The sequence below is a fragment of the Coturnix japonica genome, chromosome 26 (assembly GCF_001577835.2).
Source record: "Coturnix japonica isolate 7356 chromosome 26, Coturnix japonica 2.1, whole genome shotgun sequence".
NCBI lineage: Eukaryota > Metazoa > Chordata > Aves > Galliformes > Phasianidae > Coturnix > Coturnix japonica.
In genome coordinates this window covers 2,695,212-2,714,046 of record NC_029541.1, presented here as the reverse complement: position 1 = coordinate 2,714,046, position 18,835 = coordinate 2,695,212, and the positions used below count along the sequence as shown (strand labels likewise).

The following is an 18,835-nucleotide window of genomic DNA, read 5'->3' as shown; positions in this document are numbered from 1 at the left end:
CAGCTCAGGGGTAGGGAAGAGAAGCCAGTGGGGTTTTAAATGAGTATTGGCCACAACAGTGAAAGAGGACAGCAAAAGGCGAGCCAGTTGGAAGAGGCAAAAAGCAGAGAACAAAGGGGGAAGCACTCATTAACCTTAGTCAGGGAAGGGAGTATTTTATGGGACTCATCACCAATACCTCCACAATTACACAGAGTAACACAAGGCTGTCCTTACTTGTTGATGTTTGCAAGGTAAATGTCTGCCACGTGGCCCCCGCTCGGGCAGCTGGCACCAGCTCTGGCCGTCACCTTTTCCTCTGGTGGCTCAGAATTGATTTCTATCTCTGACTTCGGACTGGATCTTTCAGAGACACCGTCCTCACTAGGAAGGAGGAGGGAAGGAAATCACAACCAGCACAGGACCAGCAGCATAGAACCTCAAACACATACAGGATAACAGCGCTGTGCTGGCACCCTTGGACTTAGAAGTGTAACATACGTGTCTTGAACGACGATGTACTGATGAGGGATAAGGCCGTCAATCCCATTGTGGCGTCCTTCCCACCAGTCTTCTGATGCTCGATGATACAGGAGGAGAGAAGCTCCTTTTTTAAAGGACAGCTCTCGTGCAGTCCTGCCAATGTAGTCGAACTTCGCTATTGCTTCTATGGGCTCACACTCTAGGAGACAGAAGGGAATAAACAGTAATTCACTAAGCACACAGGATCAGAAAGCATTCAGCTGTCTATAGTAATTGCAAAACAGTTCACAAAGAGAGCATGGAACACAGGGCAGAGATGCTTTAAGGTAGCAGAGAGCATAAAGATTCATAGGGGAGCCCCTACAACATGAGGATGCTGCAATCTCAGATGCATCTGATCTCTGTGTTACAGCCACATCTGCATCTTCTATGTCATAAACCCACTGACAGCGACTCAAGCATCCAGATGGAAACGACAATGAGAAAATTAATAGCTTATTAAAGTGAGCAGTGAGATACACCTCAGGACAAACCCTGCCTATGTGGTGTTTTTGGAAAGGCAGCTCAACTACACCTCTGGGCTGGCAAGCAGGATTTGTTATTAGCATTTAAGGGAAGGAAACCTCTGATTCCAAACTGCTTTGGAAATAAAGCAGCTATTCAGAAGGAAACTGGGTTCACCCAGCCCAGGAGAACAGGCTCTGCTACCAGGGGAGGCTGCTGTGCTCATGGAAGTGCTGCAGGAACCACTGAAAACACAGCAGCCACACCATGGCTGCCTATGCAGACTAATGAGTTGCACTGTGCAGCTGCTTCAGAGCCACAGCACGTGCTCCTGCTGATGGCTCCTAGCTGATAAGCTCCATGGTGAATTGCAGCCATGCTGTGTCTGCAGCCAGGCGCTAATCTGAGTCCCTGAGGGAGGCACGTTATGCAGAGGGAGAATGTGGGCATTCACACACTGGGGAAAATTAATAGGAAATTTGTGTGGATTATTTTTAAGACTTTATAAAAATAATATATATATAATCTGTCATTGGTTGAACGTCAGGATGTATTACACCAGCTTCCAATTCTATGCTGGAATCAGGGGAATGGAGATGAGCTCAAACACAGCCCCAGCGGACTTCAGCTGCTAATTACTTGAAAGGAGCTTTCTAGCACAGCCATGGAAACAGAGCTCCTTCTCAGGGGAACACTCATGGTTCCTCTCCAGGAGGGAGATGTGCCATTTTGTCCCAAGATCTCCATCAGCATTATGGGATGCTTCTGCAGCCAGAAAGGATCAGAAGGATAAACACAGGCCACAGCTTTGCACATCACTCCTGGAGGGGGCACCCACCCAAAAATGAGGGCTCCCAATGCAGAGTCAGGCAGCAGCTGGGACACAGACCATCTGTAGGGTCAACCCATCTGAACACACAGCCCCAGAGGGGCACAGCTGAGGGTGCAGGATGGGGGCAGCACCCAGAGAGCATCTCTCTCCACAAACCATGACCTGATGGTGAGTAATGAGAGCCATCAGCCACACTGAGCCCCCAGTACTGAATTCCTTCATGTCTGAACCAGACAGAGAGGAATTATCACAAATGACACAATTCAGGTAACTCTGTGGTCGGCCTCACAAATCCCATTATCAGCCTTTGGCCACCAGCATGGGTGCAAAGCCTGCCTGAACCCCCAGCCTGTGATAGCAGCCTTGCTCCAGACTCCCTGAAGCACACACTTATCTGCCTTTGGCTCCTGCTTTCCTCTTGCTTGTTTTTCCCCTCGAGCCAGCTTCTTTATCATGTTTAATTCACATTATTTACCAAATAAAAAAGAGAGAATTCTGTTTTTTGGTGTCCCCTCCATTTACAAAAGTGACAGGGCTGTGGTTTTCTCAATTCTGTCTGCTTCATTAACAAGTGTTTATTGTTCCAGATGAGAGCAGCACTCAGGTTTCTTATGTTTCCAATTTGCCTTTTAGAACTCTGGCATTCATCCAGAGGAGAGATTTTAGCCTCTCATTTCCAGTAGCTTTTTTCCTACTACACTTATGCCCAGAACAGAAAGCTGGGAGAATAAGGACCAGTCAGGCTAAGTCCTGCCAGGCTGGAAAGCCTGTTCTTAAATAACATTGCTAAAATTAGGCTTGTTTCCTTCCATGTAGCAGCCTTGCATGCTCCTTTGCTGTTCAAAATGCATCTGCAGATTGCACAGTGGCTGAGCATCTGCATTTCAGTGCTGCAGGGATGGTGGCTGTGCCTTGGGAGGACGAGGTCCAGCCTCACTAAAGGTCTCAACTAAAGGCTGAAGGAGAGAGAACAACTCATACCTGAGTGATCCAAGCCACAGCACTGCTGCTGAGTACACCTGCAGTACAGAGCACACAAAGAACCAGGAGAGTCCGTGCTTAATGAGCCCTTGCTGCTCCTGCAGAAGGGATGGAGGCCCCGCTTTCCCTCTGCTTCGGTGCCAAACTCTCCCTCCCAACTACTTCCTATGGAATATTCCGTGGAGGTTGCAGAACTCCATCCAAAACGCCTCCAAGTTTTACCTTGCACAGGGGCCCCACACCATCCCGTTCCAGAGGCTGCAGAGTGGTGTCAATCTCTAATCTCTGGCTGCTCCTTTTCCCATCACTGTGCCCTCATGGCTGCATAAACGACCTAAAAACCCCATGCAGAAACAGTGCAAGGACACTCAGTGGCGTTTGCTCCCAACAACACTGGTGAGGAGTGGCTGTGACAGTGACTGACCTTGCTGCAGGAGCACTGATTTTGCAGCATTTCTAGCAGTGCTCAAACATGGCTTACTTTGTTAGTGGTGTACAAACACCATGCAGCCAGCAGGAGCACAGCAATGCCATGGAAAGGTTTGCTAGACAACTGGTGGACCAGAGAGAACAAAAAGACAGCGTAGGAGGAGCATGACAGGGCTACGGAGCAAGTGGCTGAAGACCAAAATGATGAATGACCAAATGAAGATTAACATGACAGCAATTCGTCTGAAGGAAAAGCCATCCTCCTCCCATCTTTACAACTGAGACCATCACAAATAAAATCAAGACTTCAAGAGAACTGCAAGGGGTCAGAAAAGAAATTAAATATACCATTTTGGTCAGTCTGTCTTATATGCTGGTCACACTCTATACTCTAAGGACCAGTTTCACATCAATAATGTAATTTCTCTTTGTCCCACATGGCGTTCATGTGCAGCTGTTCCCAACTACAGAAAGAGGCTTTGGAGGTCTAACAACAGACATCCCCAAGACCTTAGGAGATCCCATTGAGTTCTCACAGCTGGCATCCCTTTATACTAATAAGGCCATGAGAAGGGTAATGGAGTTTCCCTAGGAAATCCCAAAAAAAGCTTCAAGCAGAGACACCACCAGGATCCTGCCCTAAAATCTGCCATCCCAGGGGAAGGAGAGCAGCTTTGGATTTCTGTCTGCTTGCTTCCATGAAGCAGAGCCGCTGCAGCTCAAGGCACTGAGCTCCCTGCCAGAGCTACTGAGAGAAGAACTGCCTGGCATGCACAGAGAGGAGTGGGAGAGCACGCTGAAGCACACTCAGCCTCTGGCTCTATCCTTACCTTGTGCCTTCCAACTCCAAAATCCTCCAGCAGCTTGGAGTGTGCCCAGGCCTGCTGCTAAATCGACACAGCCTTGGCAAAAAGGGCTGCTTTACAAAGGCGCAGGATTCAAGGGGAACAAACGTCATGTTTTATGATTTCAACCCCCATTTTAGGATTTAACTTTGAAGTGAAACTACAAAGCTCCATCCCCTTCACCCCCCCATGGGTTCTGCACTGAACCACGGAGCTACGAACCGTCATCGCTGGTGTGGTGCTCCGCTGCCACGTCCTGCACTGCATCCTCTGCAGAGGCTCTTTCTCCATGAGGACTTTCACTACAACAGAGGTGGGGGAGGGGGAGGAAAATCAGACAGTGCTTTACACTGATGGAAATCGAGTTCCCTCATTTACAAAACCAGAAATATCAAAGAGAATCAGGAACGTTCATTTGGGAAGTCAACAGCCAGGTTCCAGTGGGAGGGATGCATTTGCACATGCTGAAGTCAGCTTGTAAGACTCAACCAAAGCAAGCTTTGATTTGTTTAAGCAAACTGAACAGCTTCTGTATGCTGTCAGAACAGTCTAACTTTAGGCCTTGCAGCCCAGGGCTCTGGAGATGGTTAGGAGTCAGACAGCAATAGTACATTGGGTCTAGCTCCTCTCTGCTATGCCAGAACGACTCCCCCAGCTATCATCTCCATTGCTCTAATTAGCTCATTATGTGACTGATGAGATAGCTGCCACTTCCTGGGGGAAATTATTACTAAATTCATAGTGATATTTCCAGGTCTGAGTTTGCCATCTCCCATCCTTCCCTTTCATCACAGGCTGCCCAGTCCACCTCACCAGCTAGATGGATTGCCTGCAATCTCTATTTACAGTGCACCAAACCCACCAGGAGTACTCATTTATGTTTATATAAAGCTAAATTCTGGCAGGACCAGCAGGGACACCTACCTCTCAAAAGAGGACGGGAAAAAAAACACAAAAGAAGGGGTAAAATGTTTGAATAATTCTAGCATCCCGTTGTGCATAATCCACATCTGAGTCAGTGCCTCAGAACCAACCTTTTCCCATCCTTTGCAAAGCCCTCACGCTGCTTCATAAAGCTTAAAGGAGGACTGAAAGCCAAATGGAGATCCCTAGGGGAATGCAGAGCTGAGGGTTAAGGTTTCGTGCAGACTGTGAAGTAATGTCGCATACAGCCAATGCTGCACAGCTAAGTATTGCAGAGAAGCCCACGTGCCTCCAGCAGCACTCAGTGCCAAAGCACCCGCCTGCACTGCAGGGACAGCCTGCAAAGCCGGGCTGTGGGAGGAGAACCTGGGGCTGCTGGACGTCATGGTGAGGGCTCAGTGCAGCTGGGTGTGCTGCCAGAGCATCCCTGTGCTGCCAGAGCATCCTTGTGCTGTCCTACTCCTTGCACTGCCATCATGTAGGCTGAGTATGCTGCTAACACTGAGCTGCTCTGCGCTGTCAGACAGACAGACAGACAGCAGCAAAGCTCCAGGCTTGAAGCAAGGCAGTATTTCAATGATGCCTGCATCACAGGCCCTGAATTTCCACCACAAACTCCAAACCTTGCCCTGGGTAAACTGCTCCTGACCTCCACAGCATGTCCACCCACATGGCCAACACAGCCTGCAGGCTCCAAGGCAAAATACTGAGAGCAGCCAAGTGGCACAGTGCAATTACAAACATCACAGGCTTCGCTCCCCAATGAATGAGCTGAGTCGCACAACTTCCCTCTGCTTCAGGCATGCTTTGCAGCAAGGAGCCCTATAGGCAGCAACCAGCAGCTGTGTGAACAGTGGGGCTGTGGGAAGGCTGCAGTGAGAAACAGATGCTTCTTCCTTACCTCCCCTGCTCATTCTTACCCCTCTGTGCTCAGCAGGGTCTCACATCAGGGCAGTTAGGAAGGGCAGAGTGCCTTCAGGAAAGCAGGACATGTTGCATCCCACATCCTGATGCAAACTGCTGCACACGCTGCACTGTGCTGAGCATTTCACATTGTTAATCCCTCCACCTTACAGGACAAAGACTTTTGTTGGTGTGTTTCTTGAAGGTTTTAAGAACTCTTAAGGCTTTTTCACCCCCCCTATGCAATCCAATTATAAATCACATGAATTAGAAATGTCAGAATGAAGTGTAAATTAAAAGAAATCCTATTTCCAAAAGAGACACTGGTAAGGATTCAGCATACAGCAGTTAGTGAGAAGTAACTGCTTCTGACTGCACATACATGGAACGAGCTGATAGCTATAATTACCCTGGAACAAGACAGGGGAACAAGGGCAGCTCTGTCACCAGAGTGACTTCATTTAAGAAATGTATTTATTTTAGTAAATGAAAATAATCATTTGCATTCTTGGGACAGTGGAGGAGGGAACTCGGAGGGGGGAGGGGGGGAAAAGCAGGACACAACATTCCTCATTTTCAGTGGGAGAGATCAGCCTGGCCAGTAGGAAAGAAAACACCTCCTCTCCTTCCCCCACTCCCCCACCTTCCCCTGCAGATGACAGGAGCCGCGCTGGCTGAATTGCTTCCAGATGTTGCTTTCAGACTGAACATGCGGCCAGGCCTCTCGAGCTTTAAGCTGGATGGAAATGGTGATTCTGCATTCCTCTCTTTTCCCTCCCCCCACCATCAGTGCTGCCCTGAAAACCCGACTGTGCCACAGCTTTCTGGGTTCGGCTGCAAGTGATCCTTCCTCTGAACTAAAGCCACTCTACACAGAGAATGCAAAACCAGGACTGGAGAGACTTTCTAAGCTAATGACTATCCAGAGACACCTTCACTTGCATTACACTGAATCTCAGAGGCTGGACTAGATGCCTGAATCCCGTTTAAGACAATGCAGAATGCACGGTTGGAGCATTCAGGCCAGCAAACATGCACCCATTCATTTTCCCCACGGTGGAACCCATCATACCAGTAATCCTCAGTGCTTCCACCTCTGCTATACGTTGGACCTTCCAGCTCTCTCGGTCCTGGGAAGATGTTCTCATGTTGGATGATGATGGTTTTGATCAATTCATTGACGTGGGCTTGGCAAGAGACTTGGTCGTGACCTTCAGGCACAGACATCAGCGTTGGCCCAAAGCAGATGGCTAAATTGTAGGGATCCATCATATTCTCTTCACTGAACTGAGATAAACTGCAAGAGACAGATGTGGGGAGGAGGATTAACAACAGAAAACGTTATCATCACCACCACCATCATCTGCTGGAGAACACAGATGAGCGAGTAGGGCTGGCTTTGGGCTTCCTGCTGCTGAAGCTGCTTTGCTGGCACTTGAATATTCTGGGGTTTTGTGAAGAAAAGACAGACTGACAGCATTACAAAAAGATGAAATAGAAACCCCAACGAGATTTTAACAGCCTTATTGATTTCATCCCAGCCCTGCTCAAATCCCCGTTTATAGTTTAGCCACCTTATACAGATTTAAAACACATCCCGATGCAATCTCTCCTTTTTCTTCGTTCCTGCTGTTAAGATGAGTGTGATGAAGAACAGCAGCATCACTCAACACTACCAACTTTAGCAGGGAAGTATTTAAACGTGCTAACTCCCAGGTAGGACATTTTCTTTTCATGTTACCCCAGGTGTCAAATCCTCAGTGCTGAAGGAAGTTGTGGTTGAACTTGATAATCTTTAAGGTCTTTTCCAACCTGAGGAATCCTATGATTGCATTGGGCTGCCTAACAAACCCACCAGATGTGATGGACACCTTTAAAAAACAGTAATGTCAATCACACTATTTAGTACACGGTGCTTCTCGCTGGTGGTGTGGGATGCAATTTCTGATCTCTCCTTATCACTTTTTGCTTAGCTTGCCAGCAACATTATTCACTTCCATTGCTGGAGTTCCTTTGAGATGGCATTAACATTTGGAGGAGCGTCAGCAAGGCTCAAAAGCTCAGGACGACAGATGCAGGAGTCATCCAGTGACACCTGCACTTTAAATTGCTGCTCAGATTGCAGCGGTATCAAGGCTGGCTCTGCAGCAGGTACTCACTGATTGAGGAATGCAAAGAGGTATCTCATTATGATCAGAGTGGTCTTAGGGAGGTTCAGAAGCACCTTTCGGATGTGGAGAGCTCTCTCTTGCAAATTATCCATTGCTGAAAGGAAGAAAGAGAATCACTGAGTTATCACCACATCTCCAACTTGCCACCGAGTCCAAATGCAGACAGTATATGGGATGCTTCCCAGGTGAAATATTAAAACAGGCAGCCAGCATATCACAAGGGTCAGCCTGTTTCCTGGATTCACCAGCTCCCTGCCAAAGGCTGCAGGTCCTGCATGTGATGCCTTTGCAATTATGGGCCCAAAACACAGAAAACCTCACTGCAGGCTCCTTCCTAGCGTGGGAGCACTGGATGTCATCTCCTTCAATAGCTCTGGCACAATAAGCTCATTCAAGTTAGCTTAGAAAGGTGGGTGTTCAGAAGAAGAAATCGTACAACACTCAAAGGAGAATTAACATAGTTAAGGGGTGAGGCAAAACGCTCTGTGTGCAGCAGCCTACTGAGAAACAAGTGGGCAGCATAAATCATCCCAGAAAGGGGAGCTTATTTGGAAGCAGATTTTTTCTTCTTGTGTAATGTGAATTCAACTCTGTAAACGCATTTAGCAGGAGAAGACAATCACAAGTCATTTTAGAAGCAGTTATCTCTCGCTTTGCTTCAAAGGCCGCCACTGCAAAGGCCATTTCACCACCAGAACAATGGAATCATTCTTTCATTCTAAGCAACATGGCAATAGTGAGGCCGTGTAACATGAGGTGACTCCAGTACCAAAACACAGACCGACCCCCTGCCCACCACCTTTAAAAACAACCAAAAATGTCAGCAACTGGACTGCCACTGCCCTTGTGATTGGAATTCTGTAGCAAGAGGCAATAGATGGCCCCTCGTGGCTACCAAGCCAAAGACAGAAGGCTACTGCCTTGCTGAACAAAGCACGCAGGAGTGTCAGCACACAGGCAGCAGATCTATTAACACCAGGAGGAAACCCTGCTGGAAACACTTTCTGTTTCTGAAACAGCATTTCTCACACCTCCTGATAAGAGGTCCTAAAGATCAGGTTTTTTTCCCCAGAAGTGGAGGATTTTGCTCTATTCTTTGTCTCAGATAAATCCACAATACAGTCTTCACAATCTATTCATTCCTATCTCTATACTTACTGACACAGGCAATCAGATCATGAAAGATGTCCTTGGGGAAGAGAGGGTGCTCCAACCCTCGGAAGTAGAGCTTCAGAACTCCTGCTATTGAATCCATGTCATGGTCATTCTGATCCCCGGCCAAAGGATCTTCACCTGGGTGACAAAGAAACAAGCAAGAAAGATCAGAAGAGTGGAGAAAACAATCAGGATGGAAGGATGCAACTCAGCTGGAGGAAAAGATTTACACAGCACAGAGTTCATCCCACCTCCCCCAGCTGCACTAACAGCAACGAGGCAGAGCTCCCTGAAGGCAGCAGTCAAGAAGGGAAGCTTCTAATAGAAACCTCAGCTTCTTGGAGTGGTGAGAGCTTCACACAGCCTCTACTGAGTGCAACATCACATGGGTTCAGCAGTAAACTCACAACTGAAGCCCAACTGCATTCGGTTCACACATAAGAGGGCAGTGAGCATCATAACCATGCTCAGCAGGAGCACACACCTCGTGCTGAACTGCAGGGGGTGTTTCTGGGACAAACTATTTGTCACTGCAGATATGCCACTGTTTGTCTGCGTGACAAAAGAGAAGATGCCCACTTAAGGAGTTGCTCCCTATGGAAAACTCCCCATTGTATATAATTAGATTTAATGACGGGGCAAACCTCAGATTGAAGCTATCTATATCCATTATGTGACTGGAATTACCAAAGCTCGCCTATAATCTTAATAATGCACCAGATAATAAATGGGCACTAAGAACCAGAGCATTATCCTTGATATTAACTGCCACCAAGGGTTCTGGTGGAAGTAATAAACTGCAGAGACATTACTGTTAACTTTGTCAGTCCTGTATATCACACGCTTCAGAGAAACAAGGGAGAGGAAGCAAGAAATAATTTATCTCTGCACATTAGTGCTGGAACAACTGGCTGCTTTCTAAAGATGACAGCTCTTCCCTTTACTTAAAAAGGGGCCTAAGTGATATCCCAGCAAGAAGCTGATGAGTCAGGAGCTTCCCAGTCATTCCAAGCCTTTGTATGGAACAGATCTTTACATAGGAAAAGCAACTTGAATCTATTAAAAGCTACACCATGTTACTGCATCTTGAAACTTACTCTCTCATTTCCTTAGGGCACGTCCTAAGAACATGGAATACACAAGACTTTGTCCTGGAGCAAACAAACTGCTCACGCAGCTTGCAGGGAATGGGCAGGAAAATAATTTACACCCAATAATGAATTCCTCTCTATTCTACAGTGCTGCAAATAATCAATAAGCTGTTGGACATGAGAGAGGATTGAGTCCAGAATATTTATTATACACTCTACAAGAGAGAAAGCACGATGCCAAACAACATGGAGAATTCAAGGTTAATGAGCACAGGGAGGTGTTTGGGCTACAAACACTAAGGAAACAAAAACTACAGGAACAGAATGGAAGCTGCATTCAAAACAGACCATTTCAGAACACTTCAAGTTGACACCTTTGGCAATCACTTCTGAGACCCTGGAAAAGATCCTGCTTACCTCTCTCAAATGCATTTTTTATGTCGTTCACTTCCACTTGTGACCCAGACACCCTGAATATCCCCTCATGCTGCAAACCTGAAAGGCAATGAGAGATGCTGATCAACAAGCTGGCACCCTGCTCAGCTACAGCATCTGTGATATAGGATATGTAAGAAACGTGGACCAAAACAAGGATGCTGTGATAAAAGCAGTCTTCCTGTACACATCCATGCATGTACACAGTACGTAGGAACAGAATACCTTGGTTACAGCAGCCACGTGTGCCATCTTGTACCTTGGGGGATCCCATGGGATTTGACAACCCAAAGAAAACCACAAGCTAATAATGTAACAGCCAGCAGTACAACACTGCCAACCACACAAGGATGTAGCTTATTTCTCAGGAGCAATGCTGTTATGGCCCAGGGCAAAGCAGCCCTCCGCAGTACCTCCCAAACCTAGGGCTCCAGGATGGTCTTTAAACCATTGCTGCTAAACACCACCATTAGCAGAGCCATGAAAACCAACTGTCAGATATTCCAGCATCCCACCACCACTATTTGGCTGCACGGTGTAAGAGAAGCACCAACCATCACATCTGCAAAATCAATTCATAATCTCTTGAGGCTTTTAATTGTATGCTATCTGAAACAGGGAGCGTTGCAATGCCTTATTGCTTTATTTATAATGACGACCACAAACTAATAAGCTCCCTTAAATGCATCTGTGTGCTGCTGTTCCTTTCAGTTTCTGGCACTGCTCTTATCACAATGCAATGGAAGCTCTGCAGTGCTGCATCTAACAGCTGTGACACAGCTTCACAACAGCAAAAAGAAACAACCCTGAGCATGGAGAAGCAAGGAGGGGAATGACATTCATCCCACTCCCATAGAGGAAAGAAGTAGTAAATGTCAGCCAGGCTACCTCCAACTACATTAACTCCTACAGCATAACTGTGGCAGGCAGGCAGCTGTATGGCTCCTTCCCACTCGAGTGGATTTGCTGTCTAAAGGCATATTCCTCCTCATTGCAGGCTGTACCTTCAGGCCACGATCTCACATCCTGTGCAGAAATCAGTTGACTTTGCTGGAAAACGTGTCTGCTGATGACCCCAACCAGGAAAACACTTCTAAGAATAAAACCTCCTAATGTCTCCCATTTTATCAGGCTCTGATTTGCATCGCAATGTGACCACAATGATTTCTCTAGCAAACGTCCAATTACGGCCTCAGTAAAGGATTACAGCCCTTGGCTCTCCCAGGTGATGATGAGAATGGAACTCCCAATTATAGTTTCTAATGTGAGATGGTAATTAGACAAGGAAAACGAAACAGGACCTGCTATTTGGCTCTGTCTTGGTTAATGAAGATAAATGCAACCTCTTTCTACATATGTTAATTAACAGCTGTTTCGCATGCTCCTAACAGATGATATTGATTAAAAATGAAAACAGATTAAAACAAACCTATAAAAACCTTCCACAGCATTCAAGGCTACGAAGTTAACCTCAGAAACAGAGACAAATCGTCTCATTGCAGCAATAAGCAAGCAATTAATTCACTACTTGACCTCCTACATTTAGTGCTGGGAGTCCTCCTCCTCCTCTATAAGAAGCACAATTATTAGTGGTGAAGGCCACATTTCATGTCCCAAAACAAGGTGAAGGGAGGTGAGGCGTGAGTGGTACTTCAGGATGGGAGCCTTATTTCATAAGGAACAAAGGGATGCTGTTGGAAGCACAGCTTACAGCTCTGTGTTTACAGCAATGGTTATGTGCAGCAGCCTGGAGGATTGAGGAGCACACAGAGTATCAAGCACACAGCAAAAAGCCAGCACTAGTTCTTTATCTTGCAGTGTCTCCAGCATCCATCTGTGTAAGTACCATGTTCCAAACTACTCTCTGAGTATTTCAGAAGGCTTCCATGTCTATAAAGTTATATGTATATACAATAGAAAGAGAGAGAACAGGAAACTTTTTGCCCATGAACTCACCATGTCTGCTAATGAACCGTATGCAGCTCTCCACAACCAGGGGGATGGCTTGAGAGGAATCCTACACAGCGGGGAGAAAAGAACAGCAGGATGGTAAAAAAACAACAGAAGAAAAACAAAAACAGGGCTAGAAATCCTCATTTGGCCTCATTACAATGACTGGTGATGAAGGCAGACCTCCAAGCCTCTAAAAGCTCAGAGCATAATGTGCTCCAAGACTACCTAGATCTTGACAGCACTGCTATGGACATCAGCTTTGCTTTATACAAATCTCCATATTCCTTGTATTCAAACGTGCTGCAGAAAGTAAAAAGGAAGAAGTGGGGTGGGGGGGAAACAATGGAGAGCAAATTTGTCCTTTCATCTGCCACGTTCTGCTCCAGTGCAGTTCCAGATCTGTTTAGGTTCTAAAAAGAAATAAATTACCCACTACAGCCAGCAAACCAAGGGGTTGCTGTTGTAAATCTTCATTACAAGGAGGCAACAAGCAAGTAGGTATTGCTCTAACAGCATTCCAGAGAGAAAACAAAGGGGAAAGGGGACAAAGAAATAGAGCAGCATGAAACCCATAAACCACAACCGTGCAGACAGCTCAAGGCTGTTCGGCTTCTTTGGTTCCAGGTCCCTCAGAAACAGAATTAAACCCTTTCTGAAGTTTTTGTCAAAGAAAACGAATGGAGGCTGTGGATCTGTGTTTATTGATTTCAGTTACTGAGTCAGCAGACAGCAGTTCCATTTCAAGGAGGGTGAAATGGGACGTGGAAGAAAAGGAAGAGAAGCCTTCAGTTTCCCATCCATCCTCATTTGCACACACACACCCCCCATCAGTTAAGCAAACACTGATTACCTGCTTTCTTACAGTGGAGCTGCGTCTGCGGATGATGAGGTCAGAACAGCCCATCGGTACCATAGGAAAAAGAGAGGAGAAAAAGTCAAGATAATTCTCTACTATTGTAGCTCTTGCTTGGTATTCCAAGCCATGCTGATCTGGGAGGGAAGGAGCCAGATATACAAATCATAATGACTTAGTCTCGTTCAATGTATGGAACTTCAGAAGATTTTAAGTGACTTTAAATCACTACAAACCTGACACAGACACAGGGGAGCCCAAGGCTTTGACAAAAGATTACCCTTGACATTTTAATTCCAACCAGATGGAAATCTGTTTTATCCACTCCTCACGCAAGGTGAAGTTTGATTATGAATTGCACACTCCTGGAGGAGCAGGTGGGAGCAGCTGCCAGAGAGCACCACTGCAAAGCCCTATGCCTGCATGGGAGAGCCTTCATACACACACATAAATGAGTGCCCCCCCAAACATCAGGCTGAGGCTTGGTTCACCAGGCTCAGCCAACTCAGTTCAAACCATGACGGCTTCATTTAGTGATGCTGGAAGACATTAATTGCAGGGAAACAAGGAAGGAGCCTTCCTCTGCCAAGATACCACCCTAAGATTTATTACTGGGGTTTAAGATTCCTATAGTCCCTGGTAAAAATGAAGTATGGGAGGTAGCGGGAGAAAGGCCCTAATGCCTCTCATTGCAGCAGATGGCTGCTGAATTATAAATAAGGTGATTAGAACTGCAGTTTGGAAGGAGGGGGGGGGGGAGGGAAAAAAAACCCAAACCAGATTGTTAATTTAGGGGAAATTCCATTTAGGAAAAAAATAACTCAAAAGTACTGAATGAACCACCAAACAAAAAGTAAAAGCAAGCAGATTCCATGGGCTGTCACTGACAATGAGGCCTATTTTAAACTATTAGCAGTAATGATTCTTTGATATTTAAAATTGTTTCATGATGAATAATATTTTATTATTACAGATGTCAGGCACTAATTAGGACCTGTCAGCTCTGCTTTGCTGTAAGGAACCTGAAAAGGAGTAATGGCTGTGGATCAGCAGTAATCACCTTCCCTTTGTTACAAGGCAGGATGATGCACAGCCCCCACGCACAGCCCAGCTCCCCAAACCCATCCATCTGCAGCCAGACATTTGTTATGCTTTATAGAAACCCCATCAAGGGAAGGTTAGTTATTGCTCGGTGATTGGTCCTAATTACAAGCAAGGAGGTGATCCTCTGGGGCCTGCTGCAATCTAGTTCCATCACAGATCATGGGATGAAACCAGAAGCACCACCACCACTCTGCACTGATGTGCTGCATTTAAAGCCATGTGAAGGATAGGAATGTGGTTACCCGTTGAAAATGAGTTTCTTTTTCTCCCCTCCCTCATGCATAACCCAGGCTGGCAATTGATTTGTAGCAAAAGCCACACATACCTGGCAAGAGAGCAGTCAGTCCTTTGACCTGTGGTGGAGACAAAGAAAGAAACCATCATTATGGGGAGAGGAATGGGAAAAGACCTTCAGCTGCTCTGCAAGGCCACGTTTGGGAGGAGGAGGAGGACAAGGAGAGTTGGAAGGTTGGATGTGAGCATCCCTGCAAGTGCTGCCAAGGAGGTCAGCAGAGCACGGCCCCCCCCAGCAAAGCACACAACAGCTCAGGCTGCCCCAGCACTCTTCTTTCTTTGGAAAGTACAGCTTTGGGAAATTGGTTCCCCGTGCACTCTTAATTGGTGACTTCAGCTGCCAAAAAACTGGGCTTGTCAACCACTCCCCGCCCTCCCCACTCCCAAGGGAATTGCTATGGAGAGAGATTGTACTTTATAAAGCCACTTAGAGCAGGATTGGAAACATTTGTAGAATTGTTAGCCCATGGACCGAGCGCGTTTGCATTGGGGCTATTTTGGGAGGCAGACGTTTAATATATTTTCCACAAACATCTATAAAAACGTTCCATTGACTTGCACTGAGTTTGTGAGGGAGCAGCCAAGCTAACAACTGCTGCCTGCCTGCGCAGCATCGTTCTGATATAGCACAGTGAGAGACACCGAAGCAGTGTGGGCTGTGGGAATCGCAATGGCCAGGACAGCATCAGCAAAACCACATTGATGTGAGCTGGAAATCCACCTTCCTGCATTGCCTTCCTGCTCCTGGGGAAGGAGCAGGAACGTGGCTAATTGCTGATGGCTGACAATGAGTTGGATGCATCTCGATAGCTGCTTTCCCTTCTCCAGCTAAAGCCCAAACAGTGCATAATTTACACGAAAATGTTGTTCTGAAGCAGAACTTCCAGCCATCTGTCCCATTTCCATCATAGAATATTCATATATATAAATTCCATGGCTGCAGCAGCATCAAGGGGCTCCTGCGGTGCATACAACAGGCAGGGACATCACTGCTCATACACAGGAAGACTCGCTGCTGTTTCTATTACTGGAACCTGTCATCTGTAGATTAAGGTACTTTGCAAGAGGGCTATTAAATGTCGTGTGAGAATGGGGCAAAGAGCAAAGCCCAGAACAAACCCAGGAGCTTCCAGGGACAGAAGGCGAGGGCTGTCACTGACAGTAAAACATGCTGTATGCATCTTCTACAGCAAAGCTTCTAAACGTGTTCCTGGGACTTGTGAAAGGGATTTTATTTGCCCACGTGTCATTTAAGTGCCATTTTATTCCTAAGCCTCGACACGGTCACAGCTCATACCATTAACCTGCTAACACACAACGTGCCTGGCTTTCCCAGCATCTCTGCTCTCATAGGTGACGGAAGAGGTTCATTTCATGCCTTACCTTTCAGTTTTTGGGTCTGATAAGCAGGGAGCTCTTAATTACTGCAGCAGAGTTTTACATTTTTTGTGGTGTAATTTTTAAACTGAAAGCAAAGTGCTTAAAGGACCACACGCTGTTTAAGTTTCCATTCAGAACATTTGCACAGCACTGACAGTGGGGAGCCCCATTAAGTCACAACGAACCACGAGCCATTCTCTGGCCTAGAAACCCAGAGTGAGCAGAGCCAGTCGGTGACATTCAGACCTTCAAACCTTCTCCTCTGCAAATATGAGGCAGGCAGGTTTCTATGGAAACTTGGATGCATAGTTCAGGCGTGTTTGGCCAACAGAATTTGCCCATAACATGAAGGAAAAGAAATCTTGCTTTGTTCTGACACTAACAGCAAATGCCCAGTGTCATGCAGATGGGCAACATATTTTCCATGCTGCAAAATACACTCATTTTTCTCAAAACAAAAGCCACGTTCACTTACATGAGCTCAGTCTGGGTTGAACCCCAAAGGTTGGAAGCAGCCAAGCTACCACGTGAGCAAACCTTCCGACCCACCTAATGAGGCAGTGCTTTGGAACTAATCACTAATCTGGAAGTCACAAGGTTTACTCAATATGGGTTATTCAGTGAGAAGCAGAACGTGCATAAATGGGGAGGGGTCAGGACGAGCAAGCGGGCACACGCTTCATTTTACCAACTGAGCGATGCACACTAATGAGTCATTAAGCTCTTTCTGTTCACCATTATTCAAGCAGCCATGTAGGTCAGCCAGCTTCCCCATCAGGCAGATTGGAAAAAGGAAATTCATGAAACATGAAAACGTCCACCTTGCTGGGTAATTCTAGACAGTAAAGCAGGCAGTGATATGCAGGTCCCCACTCACTTTCTCCCAGGGTCTTCTGAAGGAGGTCGTGCTTAGCCTGGAGCTTTGTTATCAGGTTCCTGCCCTCCAGATATTCCTTCATTTTCTGCAAGAATGGAAGAAAACAATGTGATGAGCTGACAGCTGATTCCTCTGATTGCATCTATAGGTCACTGAATCCTGAACATAGCACCAAAGAACTGAACAGCACTGAGATCTGCAGTGCAATGAATGCATCAGAACCCCCCCCTCACCCTGGGTGGGTGCAAACCCACTGCTCTGCCCTTACGTATCTGTGTGCCATTCCTATTGTCTCACTGTGGAATCAGTGGAACGTCTGGCATCGTTCAGACATCTGAGGAACTGTCAAACATCTCCTCCTCAGACTGGGAAATGGAAATGCATCACCGCCAGCTGAATGAGCAATCTGTTTCTCTCAGCTAAAAGGCTGCTACTGTGCTTATTCTCCCATTTAACCTCTCTCACCCCACTTCACTCGTCAAACACTGCGTCTGCCTCCACTCTGGGTGATACACAGCGTTGGATGGGGGGAGGGAGGGGAAAACAGGGCAAAACAAATAGAGATATTATGGAAGTTCAGATTTGTTCCCTCGGAGAAACATTATACAATCATACAGTCACTTTTCCCACTTGCTCCTGATCTTTCACAGCTCTGCAAATGCAGTTTTCAAAGCTCTTTCATCTCTTCTTTCACAGCTCAGAACAGCATTATTTATCTCCGCTGTGTTGCAGCACATGAAATACCATTGTACAGTAGCTGGCCATGTTATCATTAGCACATGTTTACATTCAATATACAGCACAGGAACTCTGCTAACACCATGGATCATCCTTTAGAAACATGAGGCTTTTTAAACAGAGCTAGAAACACAAACACAGGGAAAAGGTTCTCATTGCAACATAAGGTTCTACTCTTGTCATCAGCTTTCCCAACATCTGAATACCTTCCAGTTCTGGCCCGGTGTTGCCTCACTACACCACTAATCCTTAAAGGGAAAAATGGTATTTGTACAATGGGAGCAACCTGGATGCAAGCCCCAAGAAAGGCAGGGTACAAATCAAGAAGCAATATAATCACAAAGCTTTAAGCAGCAAGCATAGGTCTCTATGGCAGAAAGAAAGCATTAGTTGATGCAAAACTCCTCTGCAGACCCGTTTTGCCAATACTGAGTGTATTTTCTTATAACCAGTTATGTTTTTGCATCAAATTTTGCCCCCCTCCAAACGTCTAAGTGTGGATTTGAGGATCAATGCATCTCTGGAAGGCGCCGAGATGCTGCTCACAGCCAATGTGAGGCGAGGAGAGGCAGCACAAGAAGGCTCAGCTCAAAATAGCTCCAACAGATGCTGAGAGCATCGCCTGCCTATAGCGGAGCTGCAGGGATTGGGTTTCGAGAGAGAAGGGAGGGTTCCAACCAACAGGGAGCACATATGTCATGTATTCCTCACTCATCCTCATGCCTGTCGTTCTGCAGCCTGTTGGCAGTGATTTCAAGTTAAGGCTTTTCTTTTCTGAAGGAATTAAGGATGCACAGGGGTTCAATTCATGGCTTAGTTAAAAAAATATAAAAAGAAGTATGGATGAACTCCTCAGGATTTCAGTTCTGACAGTGGAGTCAGACATGATGCAGGAGAAACATCC

At 46.4% G+C, this 18,835-nt stretch overlaps 1 protein-coding gene across 8 annotated transcripts in view; it reads right to left on the bottom strand.

Annotated features, from left to right (window-relative positions):
- Positions 1 to 18,835, bottom strand: part of SRGAP2 (SLIT-ROBO Rho GTPase activating protein 2) — a 75,354-nt gene that overhangs the window by 9,846 nt on the left and 46,673 nt on the right. For all 8 annotated transcript variants that reach the window (XM_015885312.2, XM_015885311.2, XM_015885313.2 and 5 more), the window contains 11 exons: positions 17,194 to 17,278; positions 14,968 to 14,995; positions 13,536 to 13,560; positions 12,689 to 12,749; positions 10,715 to 10,792; positions 9,210 to 9,344; positions 8,040 to 8,145; positions 6,953 to 7,177; positions 4,276 to 4,355; positions 481 to 661; positions 217 to 363 (listed from right to left, as the gene is read on the bottom strand). In XM_015885312.2, coding sequence (XP_015740798.1) covers positions 217 to 363; positions 481 to 661; positions 4,276 to 4,355; positions 6,953 to 7,177; positions 8,040 to 8,145; positions 9,210 to 9,344; positions 10,715 to 10,792; positions 12,689 to 12,749; positions 13,536 to 13,560; positions 14,968 to 14,995; positions 17,194 to 17,278 — 1,151 coding nt within the window. The remainder of the gene's footprint in view (positions 1 to 216; positions 364 to 480; positions 662 to 4,275; positions 4,356 to 6,952; positions 7,178 to 8,039; positions 8,146 to 9,209; positions 9,345 to 10,714; positions 10,793 to 12,688; positions 12,750 to 13,535; positions 13,561 to 14,967; positions 14,996 to 17,193; positions 17,279 to 18,835) is intronic.